Source organism: Apium graveolens, chromosome 2 (genome assembly GCF_009905375.1).
Source record: "Apium graveolens cultivar Ventura chromosome 2, ASM990537v1, whole genome shotgun sequence".
Classification (NCBI taxonomy): Eukaryota; Viridiplantae; Streptophyta; class Magnoliopsida; order Apiales; family Apiaceae; genus Apium; species Apium graveolens.
Window position 1 is genome coordinate 28,419,184 of NC_133648.1, and position 13,986 is coordinate 28,433,169.

Below are 13,986 nucleotides of genomic sequence, written 5' to 3' on the forward strand. Positions count from 1 at the left end.
CTTCTCTAAAAGGGTCCAGGTATCTGTTTTCCCATCATCTGAAATAAGGGCTTGATAGGCCACCTCCTCCTCATCAGTTAACCTAATGCTAGCGGGGCTACCATCTGACACTCTACAAAAAGGCCTACGGAAGAGAGTGGCCCAATCACCCTCAGCCCAAGTCAGCCTAACAAACTCATCTCTCCACTTAGGGTTATTCTCAACTATGGAGTTACCATAAAAATGTGGGGAATTTTGGGCCATTGACGTATTAAAACCCAGCCCGGTTGAGATAAAGAACTGTTATAAAACTAGAAATTTTTTCTAAAGACAACAACGGAAAGGGGAAATTTATTCCTAAGACATAGAACCATAAAATAAATAATATTCCTCCATGCGTTAGGGGGAGCTGACATGGGTTTATTTTTACATCTGCAAGCAGACGAGAAATGAATTCGTGGAACGGGAACCTAAGACCTGTGGTTAGGGCTTCTCGATAAATAAACAGAGTATCACCCTCCCAATTACACGTCCTATCCCCAGGGGCGGCCGGGGTAATCCTAAGGTGGGGAGGAAGTTTATACATGGTGTTAAAGGAAGAATTGTGATCGAAATTTCATTCAGTTACAGGGGTAAAAAATCACTTAGTTCGATCAGAGTCCTGATCGAAAAAGGAAGAATTGTGATCGAAATTTCATTCGATTAATGGGGTAAAAAGTCACTTAGTTCGATCAAAGCCCTGATCGAAAAAAGATAAATTTATAATCGAATTTTCATTCGAACAAAAAGGCAGAAGCATGTTTAATTCGATCAGAGATTCCTGGCCTATTCCACCTCAGACCTCACTGTCAAAAATACGCTCAATTCGATCAGGATCCTGAATGAGTTTCATCAGGATTTCTGGTCGAAACTTCATTGACTAGAGTGACAAATTGTAAGCTAGTTCGATCAGGATCCTGATCGATTTCAATCGGGATTCCTGGTCAATTTTACATGATTCACGGTCGAAATTCCATCGATTAGAGGGACAGGTTGACAGCTAGTTCGATCAGGATCCTAATCAATTTCGATCAGGAATCCTGATCGATTTTGCATACCTCCTGATCGAATTTGAGTCAGAAAATTAGGAAAAAACCCAGAATTGGGGAAAATTCCTAGAAATTAAAGGAAAAATCCCAGAATTAAGGGAAAACTTCCTGAAAATTAAGGAAAATTTCCTGTGAAACCCAGAAATTAAGGGAACAATACCAGAAAATTCCTAGAAAGGAGGAATAAGGTAAGGAAAATAATAGGGAAATTTTAAAAATAACCCTGAAGCCATGTGCAACGCAAATCGTTGTAAATGTGTAGGTCGCTCCACACTTTACGCCAAAAATGATACCCTGTAAGGGAACAAATGAACTTAACTCCTGCGAAATCTCTTACGATTTCCCAGAAGTTGGGGAGCAAATTATATGGGCCTAAAAATAGCCTAGGAATATAATTAATGTTGAAATTAATTAGACCTGATACGGTCCAATAATGAAGCCCAATTAGAAAGGGCCCAAAACTCTGAATATTAATTAATTTCGTAATTAATTAATAAGGGAGAAATCAGCTGTTAATATGAGTCCTAGTGAGGACATAAATCCTTGTAGATTAGCCTCCACGGGACCTAATAGGATAAGGAATCAGTTTCCTACTTTCTAGGGCTCCAAAGTCCATTCTAATTCTGAGACTTGCCCACCAAGTCTCCTAACCCAAGTTCAATTCAAGGACTCCCAACACCTATATAAGGGGTCTTATACCCACCAATCAGAACTACGTTTTTTTGGCTTGATTCTCTAATTCACAGAGATACGTAGGAATCTCGTAAAGGCAGAGTTAAGCTACGAAACACGAAAGCAGCCAATAAAGGCCTTGAGCTCCCGAACCTTAGTAATAATTACAGTAATTAATATACCCTAGTTTTTAATCCATAATAATATGCAACTATACATACTATACCTACATGCCATATAATATTTATATAATTATAAGAAATAATAAGCAAAAGCTAATACATGTATATATAAAAAATTATTTATAAATTAGTACGGGTTTCAGATCGGGTTCAGGTTCGGATCAGTATAAAATGGGTTTCGGGTTTTCGGGTAGGGTTCGAAATGGTAATTTCAAAAATCAAACCCAACCTGAATGTAATTCAGGTTTAAAAATTAAACCCAAACCCGAAATATTCGGTTTCGGTTAGATCTAATCGGATCGGTACAAATCGGGTATCCATCGGTTCGGTACAAATTGACATCCCTAATACCCATTGAGGTCTCTGATCACGGGCACCGCCTTCCTAAGGTTTCATTACAAGAAGGAATTCTTCAATCGTGTACCTATAAAAAATACGTTAGTAATAATAATAATCCATCGCCCTCATGGAATCACAAAGCATCCAAAAAATATTTTTAAGAAATCTGTCTAAAGTCCATCTTCTGTCTATCGAAGGCTTAAGGCTCTCCCTAACTTATTCAAGGATTAGGGCTCGTCCTAACTCCGTCCAAGAAAATCTGAGACATGAATATATCAAAGGAATTTGTCCAAGAAATCTTTGTAACACCCCTAAGTCCGAGGTCGGGGATCCGGGTTATCACAAGTTTCATTTCCATAAATGACACTTAATCTTAGTAAACAACCAACTACTGCGTACTATGACCCCGCAATATATATATACACACACCCCACAAGTTATAGTCTCAGAGATGAATACCAAAAATAATACAAGTCATTTTATTCCACAATTACCAGTCATTACACCTCAAAAGGGTTTCTGAATAAAATTAAAATATTCTTTACCATTATAACAATTGATAGATATACATAAGTCTGGTACATCAAAATTCAAAAGCCTAGACTATTGGTAGCTCATACCTCGGCCACAGCGGCATTAACGCCTACTGGAAACTGCGGAACGTTTCCTATCTGTTCGCGAATTGGGAGCTTGGGCCTGTTCATCTTGTCTAGTTGTTGTTGTGTGATGAAGAAATAAAGTAAGGGTGAGCAAAACAGCTCACCAAAATAACATGTATAATAATTAACAATATATGAGAATTCTCATAGTATTCATGAAAGTCTTGGACAAGCAGAAATCAACCAAGTTTGATATCTTAACGCGATAAAGTCATAAAATATTCAGTATATATATATATATACCTTTCAAAATCTTTGAAATCCTCTTCCATGCATAATATACACAGAGTTCAAGTTTATAACTGTATAAAAATACCGTTGCAAGGTGATCTCATATATCTAACCATGTCTCAACATTTTTCTGAAAATATTTGTCATGCATAAGATAATCATTTACTAGATATAAGTTGAAAATATGAAGTTACAAGATACTTCAATATACTTATATCTTTTTCGAATACTAATTGAACTACCACAGTTGGAGGTATAATCAGTTTCAAAAGTTCATCATATATCAATGAAGTTACAAGGTAAGACTTGTATATAACTCATTTTGAGAAGAAACTCTTTGGAACCTCTGTGTGAAAGTAAACACAAGGTTTTTGTTCAAATACATTTGGAAGAAGGAAACCACTGGAATAACGTGATAGCTTTGTTGATCAGGAAATGTATCACTCTCTATAATTCTCTACTAGTAGAAGGACGAATTCCTTTTGAGTCATCACCCTGACCACATGAGGGCATATGTTGGACTGTCCCATAGCCTCCTTCGCTTTGATGGACTGTCTCATAGCCTCTTACACTTTGATGAACTGCCCCGCAGCCTCTTATAGTCACTCTGGCACACAAGGTGCCAGACCATTCCAGTTCCTTGAAGAATCCTATCCTTATAATTGGAATCTGAAATTAATTGACATTCCCTGAGCGTGTAATAGCTCGTTGATAGGTACAATATTATATAATCAACTACTTCCCGAATGTGGGCAAGTATCAAAACTTTCTTTATCAATCAGCAACTTCGTTACGACAAAAATACACCACGGAGCCGGGTCCCTTAGGTTTGAGCGAGTATTTAAATCCCCTTCGAAAGGAAGATCTTAAATTTGAAAACAAGTTTTGTGATCCGCTCTAACTTTTAAAATCATTTTGACGACTCAATTTTTTTTTTGAAAGCGTTTGGGATAATGATGATTTAATAGAATGAACCAATTCCAAAATAATCGAAGAATATCTGAATATTATGCTTTAAATAATATCCCAATAAAGAAACAGCCTTTATAAAAATAAAGGAAGTAATTTTTTTGAAAATAATACTTGAAACGAATAATAATTAACAAAAGAGATAGTTATACGAGAGTAAAATCTTTATTTGAATAATCGAAAATAATGTTTGATTATTATTCAAAACTATCGAATATACCATATTCGATTAATAGTTATAGAAAACTATATATATAATATACTCGGGAACATCGCCTCCCGTTTTAGAAAAATATTCAACATTGGGTCCCCTTTACTAACGGTATACACAATTACTTCTTATCTCTAGCATAGGTTTTATGCAGTTTATAAGCAATTGAATTGATAACAAAATATCAAGATTTCAAAACATGCATGCATGCATATATATATCATATCAATCATGCTTCCCAAGATATACATGTACAATATATCACAAGATTTTAATCAATACTCATGCCCTTATCTCAAGATAATGTTTATATATATCATCACAACAACAGTTATACGGGTAGAAAACTTGCCTGGGCGACCGGGGGTGGTAATAAGTCTAATGTGAGTCCGGTAACCTATAAACAACCTATGAGCCGGAATTAAACCACGGTCGCTTAAGAAACTAGACTTTATTCCCTTAGACTCTAACGTTCTCTTCTGCGAAACGATTTTCATTAGTCGCTCGAGTACCCTCAGCTCCACCATTTTTATAAAATTAAACATTAAGCTTTTTAAGGAAACTCTTTCACCAGTACTTTATTAACTGCCTAATCAACCTTGCATAATTATTTCGTATTCCAATTAGTCTTTTAAGGGCCTTAAATAAGGTCTCAAAGTTATGCGAGGGGTAAGAGTTCGTTCGCGAATCCCATTATTTAAAATATTCGTTTCTCCTAAACTATAAATCGGATCTAAGCGATCCATATACCAAAACGAAGCTTACGAAATAATCTAGATAAAATTGGCTAGGTTACAGTTTTAACAATGAGTTTTCTGGTCCGAATGCTAAGCATAAACAGTCTATATGTAAACGGGCATTGCGACAGCTATGTTTACATGATTCCCAAATTTTATCATTCCAAAACATGTTAATCCAACTACCAATCAACAACAACTCAAGATACATATCTAAGTTACTAATTTCAGTCATAATAAACCTAAGAATTTCAATCCAATCCAATATCATACTATCTCCAAAATTAACTAAATTACTTAATCAATCAAAGTTCAAATCATGCTTAATCTCTCATCCACTAATAATCATCAACACATAATTAACAATCCAAATCATACAAGTTTAAAACCTTATTAAACCAACTGATTTCTAAGGGTTTAAGAGATTTATACCTTGATTTTTGAGTGGAAAGTTGCCAGGGAGCCTTAAAAAAACTTGATCTGTCTTTATACAAGCTTGGATCTTACAAACAATCAAGAAAATACAAAGTTAGTTTCTTAAAAACACTATTCATCAAGAACTTTAATGAATTAAAAAGCTTAGATAAACATAAAATTTTGAGCTCAAACTTATGGCTCATCTAATTTATGAATTTTGGAATCCAATGAAACAAACCTCTTGATTTATGATGGAGTGAAACTTGAGTTTTAATTTTCTTCTTCTTGCATTTCCATGAAAAAGCCGAAGCAAAAGAGATGAAATGGGAGTGAAATGTTTCTTTGATTTGGCTTGGTGAGTTGTGTGGTGTTTGTTAGTTTAGTTAACATTAACCTTGGTTTAACCAAGGTTAGAATACTTGGCCACAAATCAACCTAAACAAATATCTTGCTAATCATGCTGACATCACCCTCCTTATATCATCAATTTGCCACATGTCTTTATCTTGTGGTTTGATGATGTTATAATCCCTTAGATTCTTGTACAAGCTTGGTTCTTGGTCGATTATTTGTTTTACGGGTTAGCTTAACTCTCGTTTTCGTTAATTGTTTGAGGATCATATCCGAGATCTTATTACCTGGACTTCCCTAAACCTTTCTTAATATTTTATACCCCTTTAATGATCCTCTCTTATAATCCTTGATTTTAAATCTTTTTAATCATGTTACCTTATACTTAATTCTTTGGGTATCTGGTGGAATTTCGGGAAAAAATCAAGTGTCCGGATTCGAATTCTGACCTCCTTTACATACACTCATTTACTTTATGAAATACTAATACGATCCCAGAATGTCCATAACAGTACTCCTATATAGTGTGTTTTGATAATTTTCCTTAATCTGCACAATCAGTAAAAAAATACTATTTATTATGGTTTCAAAAATTTCAAAATTTGGGGTAATTACAATCTTCCTATCTATCCAAAGAATCTTCCTCCTTTTGGTCGTCCACAAAACCTCTTTCCTTAGCGTCCGTCTAAATTAAGTCTTATTGACTCGATTTTGATTCGAATATCTGTTATAACAGATTTTGCCTGTAACACAATCCTATCATTAATCAAAATAGTGACCTGCATATATCATTCTCGGGTACAGACAAGGAATAATTAGGTAAAGAGGATAAAATAATGTAGGAGCATATTCGGAATTTGCGGTACATTGTTTTTGTTAGACTAAGATCGGATCTCTGCTTATAAATGAATCCAGCTGCTAATCAATCACGTGAAATAAACCATACCAGGTCTAGCATGCTATGCTTTGACAAAAATCCTAAGCACTTTCACTAGACTGATGAAATGTTAATTTGTCAGATCTGATTTGTGATCCAAGACTATACGAGACCTACACAATTTTATATATAAATAAAAACACAAAGTGATGCACTTGAATAAGAAAAACATTTCAAAGTGTACACAAAACTATTATAAATGTGCAATAATTGAAAGAATCAAAGTAAATGTAGCAACGCTTTTTAAATATAATAGTATAATTTTTTAAAGAAATAATATTAAAAGTTGAAAGCCATGTATAAATAAAATCTATAGGCGAGGAAATAAGTAACTGTGGAATCACAATCTGTAAAAGTAGAGTTGCATTTCTTTTAAGTTAAAATTATTCATGACAGCTGCCTAAATACAGTTGCGTTGTTGAATTTTTGTTAAGGTACCAAAGATTCAATACTATTAGAAATATACAGAGAGAGAACTTTTCTTATTATTTTTCTTTGCCAAACTATGATCTGCTATATATGTAATCCTTTAGCTGGTTAAGTGTTCCTGTGTAATATCATAGTCCAATACTATGTCTAATGCCCGTCAAATTCTTCCTCCATGCATCCACCTGAAAAGCAGCCTTCTTGTGATGTCTTACGATTTTACATCGATTATTTACTTAACACATTACACGATAATTCTTAATATTCGATAGGTGCAAGTAATTTTATGAAAGTGAAAAAAGGAAAAGATAATGTAAAATGATGAAATTTACTAAAATTTATAAATAAAAATATATTTTTATGAAATTTTGATAAATGGAATGTTAATAAAATTGCCATTTATGTTTGATGTCTGTATGAAATAAATTAAATGTAAATTAAAAATTATCAAAATTACTCTTATTTAGTTTAAGTTTTGATTATTTCTGCTTGTATGTAATTTTTAATTATAGAAGACAAAAAACTTTTGTAGGCTATTAGAGGTGTAATCAAGCCGTGCTCTCCAAAGTCGAACCTTGTCGTACTCGGTTCGACCTCGATCAAAAAATTCATGCTCGAGCCCGGTTCAACCGAACCCAAATTCGAAATTCTGCTTGCGACTTTCGAGTTTGGCTGAAAAACTCGAATAATCATATATTGACAAAAACTCGTAATATATCGGTTTGACTCATTTTTAATTCGATTAAATATATAAAATACAAATAAATATATTGCATATTTATATAAATTATATTTAAAATTAAAGAATTAAAAATAATAAAGGCTCGACAAGGCTGGTGAACCTCACGAACCGAGTAATCTGAAGTTCGAGTTCGATTCAATTGTAACCTAGTCAAATTTAAATATTTCATGAGCCGAGTTCGACTAACTCACGGACGATTGACTCATTTACACCCCTACTCAATAGTACCAACCTAACAATAGTCAAAATCATCTCCGAGTCCCCAATCAAATACCATTGAACTTCTTTTCTTTTCCATTGAATCACAAATACCGTTTAATCTAGAAGTATTTAAAAGTATTATAGTATACATGTATACTAGCTTTATAAAGACCTCTCCATCAATACATTATACATGAACAAAGTTTGCTTTTAGTTTCAAAGATTCTTAAAAAAACACCAGCTCCCTTTCCTGTATCATTTATTGTTGCAGAGGTCCATGTGGAAGCAAGAAATGGGGAAAGAAGATTTAGAGACAATGGTGTTTCAGAGCATCACACTAAATGGCATCTTAAACCAAGTTGGATTGCTTTATGACTTGATAAAAGTACCATTGGTTGTGCCATTGTTAAGCCTAATGGTGAACATTTGTTTGGTAATGTCTGTTATGTTGTTTATTGAGAGAGTGTACATGGGAATTGTCAAGGCTTTCATCAAAATTTTACGACGAAAACCCGAAAAGAATTACAAATGGGAAGCCATGAAGGATGATATAGAGCTGGGAAGTTCAGTTTATCCCATGGTTTTGGTTCAGATACCAATGTACAATGAAAAAGAGGTACACTGATTCTTAATCCTATAGATTACACAATCTTTATGTTTTGTTAACATTTATGTTGTTATGTTCTTTATTTTGAGTAGGTGTATCAGTTGTCGATTGGAGCAGCATGTGTACTTTCCTGGCCAACGGATAGAATAATAATTCAAGTTCTTGATGATTCAACAGATGCAGGTATTAAGGTGATTGATCAGTTTTCCTATTTATTGAACAACGCTCCAATTTTCTTTGTTTATTTATTAAAGAAACAATTTTTTTCTCGTGAAGATTTAGACATGGAAGTAATTAGTGTTGATTTCAGTTGTTTGAAATTTGAAACCAAAAAACACAGGATATGGTGGAGGTAGAATGTATGAAGTGGGCAAGCAAAGGCATAAACATTAAATATGAGATCAGAGACAATAGAAACGGCTATAAAGCAGGGGCCCTAAAACAAGGACTGAAGCACAGCTATGTGAGCCAATGTGACTTTGTAGTCATCTTTGATGCTGATTTTCAGCCTGAGCCTGATTTCTTGATGCGCACCATTCCGTTCTTCATTCACAATCCTGAAATTGGGCTTGTACAAGCTCGTTGGAAATTCGGTATGAAACATTTGTTTTATAGAGAAAAAAATGAGCTTTTAATTGATCATTGGAGTCGCTTGGCTAGTGTTGCAAGTACCTTATAATAACTCAAAAAAAGATACATGTACAAGTTACAACTAATTATACTTCAGTTCCAATACACGTCCAGATTATGTCTAATTGTTAATGCAGAGCAAGTGTATTCATTTTTCACTTGTTTTCATCACGAAATTCACAGCTTATGCACGTAGAATCATAGCTCGATGGTCTCTTATGAAAATATTTCCTGTACTAGGACCACTTTGAATTTATAACAACTTATCCAGGTTGTAATAATACAGTCAGTTCATTACTGGCCACTTGGTATTTATTACTACTGATCATAGTCATAGATAATGCTTATTTTAAAATTTTATTTTTATCAGATTTTGATGTATCCTTTGAAGACAGAGTAGGAGGATTGGATTCTCATTAATGTGAGAGTATTGGTATCACGTTTAGTTCAATTTTTGACAAACTCCGTTTTGTGGATTTCACCAAGTCTTACTGTTTCTATTGGAAGCTTTGAACTTAAAAAGACCGTTTTACAAGTTTAAGTTTCAATGCTTTAACATGTTTATCAATCATCAAATTGCGAAAATCATAATATAGATCATATAAGTAGGGAATATGTACAAGAGCAAGTGAATTGACAAGAATTACTTCTGTGAATGCAATGCAGCCAATGCAGATGAGTGCTTGATGACAAGGATGCAAGAGATGTCATTGAATTATCATTTCATTGTGGAGCAAGAAGTGGGTTCCCAAACATATGCATTTTTTGGTTTCAATGGTAATAATGATACAAATAATAATGCATCATCCAAATAATCATAAATGAATTTATAATGTAATTGTAATGTAGGAACTGCTGGTGTGTGGAGAATATCCGCGCTTAATGAAGCAGGAGGATGGAAGGATAGGACAACTGTTGAGGATATGGATTTGGCTGTCCGGGCTACTCTCAAAGGATGGAAATTCGTTTTTGTTGAAAATATTCAGGTACTTGTCTAAAATTGTATTTATATTTCAAAAGAAAAAAATGTCTACAGAAATGCTAAATGCATTGATAGGTTGATATTAATATACATGACTGGTTATTGTGGAACTTAGGTAAGAAGTGAACTTCCAAGCACCTTCAAAGCCTTCCGGTATCAACAACATCGATGGTCTTGTGGTCCTGCTAATCTCTTCAAAAAAATGGCCATCGAAATTGCAACAAACAAGGTAAGTTATGTTACCTAGACAGATTATCCTTTTCGAGTTCACATATTCATGAAACTCAACTGTTATAAAGGATATATGAAGTCAAAAAAGGAGGTAGCCTTTTAAGCACTCTAATTTTAAGTGTTCTTGTTTTTTACAGACAGTGACTCTGTGGAAGAAGTTATATGTGCTATATAGTTTCTTCTTTGTAAGAAAGGTCGTCGCTCATGTTGTCACATTTGCCCTTTACTGCGTCGTTTTGCCATTGACTTGTCTAGTTCCTGAAGTTGAAGTTCCCAAATGGGCCGTAATTTACATTCCATGTACTATAACTCTTCTCAATGCCGTTGGAACTCCAAGGTCTTTTTCTCTTTAAATAAAATTAGCTAAATTGATTTTAATTAGGAATCCATACAATTCTTAAAGATGTGTAGTTTGTTTGGATCAGTAAGGAAATGATTTTTGATTCTGTAAAATTATGTTGCAGATCACTACACCTGGTGATTTTCTGGGTCGTTTTTGAAAATGTTATGTCGATGCACCGTACAAAAGCGACTTTCATCGGCCTACTGGAGATAGGGAGAGTCAATGAGTGGGTTGTCACGGAAAAATTAGGAGATGCTTCCAAAACTAAAGTTCCTAGTAGCGTCCCTCTTCTTAGTAATGCCCCTACGAAGAAATCAAGCTCGAGAATTTGGGCAAGGTATATTTTTTCACATCATATTATAGTATAGAACAAACAAGAGTAAAACCACACAACCATTAGCAGTGCCTGTGTGATAAAGGTAGCTCGAGAATTTGGGGAAGGTAATTTTTCCCCAACATAATAGTTACACTGGACAAGAATGCAATTTCATAATTTAATGACTTCCAATTTACGCTTTTGAGTTATCTCATGAACTCTGAGATAGTGAGAAATAAGTTACATATGTTAAACTATAACAGTAATTTTTTTTGTCTATCAGAATGAATGGACTAGAGTTGATACTCGGGATGTTTCTGTTCTACTGTGGATGGTATGACTTTTATTTCGGAAAGAACCATTATTACGTCTACCTCTTCCTTCAGTGTATAACATTCTTTATTGTCGGGTTCGGATATGTTGGCACATTCATCCCCAACTAATCAATTCTGTCACCAAAGGCACATGAGTTATGTTGGGACTTGGGATAAACTCTATGTAGAAACAAAGGAATGTTTAGGAGAATATGTTGATATATTAAAGTTTGAATTTTTTTTTTTGCTCAGTTAAGAGTTTGATTTTTTTTGGTTATACTGCAATGTATTAGAAACTGGGTCATTCTTTTTAGTGCAAAAGCAGTCAAGAAGCATGTAAAATAAAGAATATTATGTTGTTGATAGAATCTGCAGCTGTATGCATAGTGCATAATTAGCTACTTAAAAAAATAAATTAATTAATAAACTGAATGAGATTGTCACAGCTAGTTGCTCTGTTCAGATGGTAGATATTCTTTGCAGTGTCCTTGCAAATGTGTATTTTTATTTCTGACAAGTATAATAGGTACCAAATGAAAACTTGAACCTGTGGATCCATGAAACTATAAATTAGAAGACTGTATATATAATTTGGTGCTTATTTCCAGTTTTCCACCTCCTTACCTTCAAATGCCAAGGGGTAAACTGTAAATACAAAAACCACCATGGCTCACTACTTATAGTATGAATCCTGGTGCTTGTTCTCTGATATGAAAAGGATAGAGCCTAAAGTGATGATGAACAAATGACCTGAACATGTCTGGAAAATATGGTATTTTTAACATGAAACTCAAACATTCTTCCGGAGCTGGTAAGCTTTGCATCAATTTCTTTTGGTAAAGAAACATAAAACTCTTAAAATGACTCGGTACATTTTTTATACTCTTCCTTTTTAAGCTCATTTCTGTTCATGGCTTCAGAGTTGTTCCTATTTAAGGTTCTATTTAGAATTTTTCTTTAAAGTTGTGGGGCTCCGGAAATAATGTGCCATTATAGAAAAGATAATGTTTTAAAAGTTAAATTATTTTGAGATAATTTTTTTTAAATTTTTTGTTATAATATAAAAATTTATTGTATAGATAATGTTTGATATTATCAAAGATATATAATCATTTTAGCCGGAAACTTTGTTTAATCTATATTCTTTATAATTATAACAGCGAAAATACTCTTATGTGAAAAATATCAAAATTTGGGTATTTATCTCAATTAATTTCACTCTGAACCTGGCCTCGATTCCCTGTAAATGAGTAATTATTAGCTCTTTTTATTAAGAAAATACTCTTTATGTGAAATACAATAGTACTAATTTACCAAATTTTGATACTCATCGTAATTAATTTTACTCGAAACATTGGTTCGATTCTCCTACAAATATGTTACTATATGAGTTTTATTTATTTATTTAATTTTACCTAAGTTCGATAATATAATAACAAGTATTTATTTATTATACAATGTCATCAGGTTCAATTTTATAGAAATACTATATTATAAATTTATATATAAGATACGTTCACAAAAAGTTTGGTGTCCGGTTCGAAAAAAGTTAGGCTCGAGTTCGGTTCGATCTATAATGAGTCGGACATGAAAATAATTTTAAGTTTCGGTTTATAATTGACTTGAATTTGAGCACAACACAGGCCGCCTCGAAAGTTCGCGAACAAGTTTGTTAATATAATTCGTGAACAAGTTCGAATAATGTTCGTGAACAAACTCGTTGATATAACCGTAAATAAATATATTATTTACTTGGTTATATATGCTCGTAAACACGTTATAAACACACGTATGACACATAATTTAGTAAATAATTATATATATATTTATCTTAAAATAAATTTATCAATTTATTTAATCCATCTATTTTTATTGAATTTATAATTTTTTGATATTTTATAGTTAAATTATAATACATGCTAGATGATAAATATATATATATAAGTATTTAATTTAGCATGGGTTCATTTGTTCTGATCTAGATCAAAATATATTCAAAATCTGAATGTGAACACTCAAATTTATTTATTTGATGCATAAGGTTTTCAAAATTTTGATTTGATATTATCATTCATGTTTTATAAAAAGAAATAGGTAAAACTCATATAAAAACGAATCTTGAGAACAAATTCATAAAGTGAGTTGTTTGTGAGCAATTGTTAGTAAAAAATATTTAATATTTATGAGTTGTTCATTGAATCATAATTCATGAGTTGTTTGTGGACATGTTCACGAACAACCTTTTTATTAATGAGTAGATATACGAACACAAAATTTTGACGGCATAAAAGTTTGAACTCTGAGTTGGATATATTTAACTATCATCTGGTTCAATTATTTACAAGTATTATCTAATACATTTAATAAATTTAATATTTAATATCAATATTTTAATTTTAATCTGTATATTACACAAATTATC

The 13,986-nt window shown here is 33.0% G+C and overlaps 1 protein-coding gene across 2 annotated transcripts; it reads left to right on the plus strand.

The window, feature by feature from the left end:
* The first annotated feature begins 8,249 nt into the window (after positions 1 to 8,249).
* Positions 8,250 to 12,000, plus strand: LOC141707196 (glucomannan 4-beta-mannosyltransferase 9-like). Of its 2 annotated transcripts, none has more exons than XM_074510238.1 (9): positions 8,250 to 8,757; positions 8,841 to 8,939; positions 9,089 to 9,341; positions 10,045 to 10,155; positions 10,228 to 10,364; positions 10,476 to 10,589; positions 10,729 to 10,928; positions 11,056 to 11,271; positions 11,534 to 12,000. In XM_074510238.1, exons 1-9 carry the CDS (start codon positions 8,419 to 8,421, stop codon positions 11,691 to 11,693), a joined length of 1,629 nt encoding a protein of 542 aa, XP_074366339.1. In that variant the 5' UTR covers positions 8,250 to 8,418; the 3' UTR covers positions 11,694 to 12,000. The 2 variants fall into 2 exon arrangements, with proteins under 2 accessions (XP_074366339.1, XP_074366340.1); XM_074510239.1 differs by having other exon boundaries at positions 8,720 to 8,757; positions 8,841 to 8,931.
* Positions 12,001 to 13,986: the final 1,986 nt, after the last annotated feature.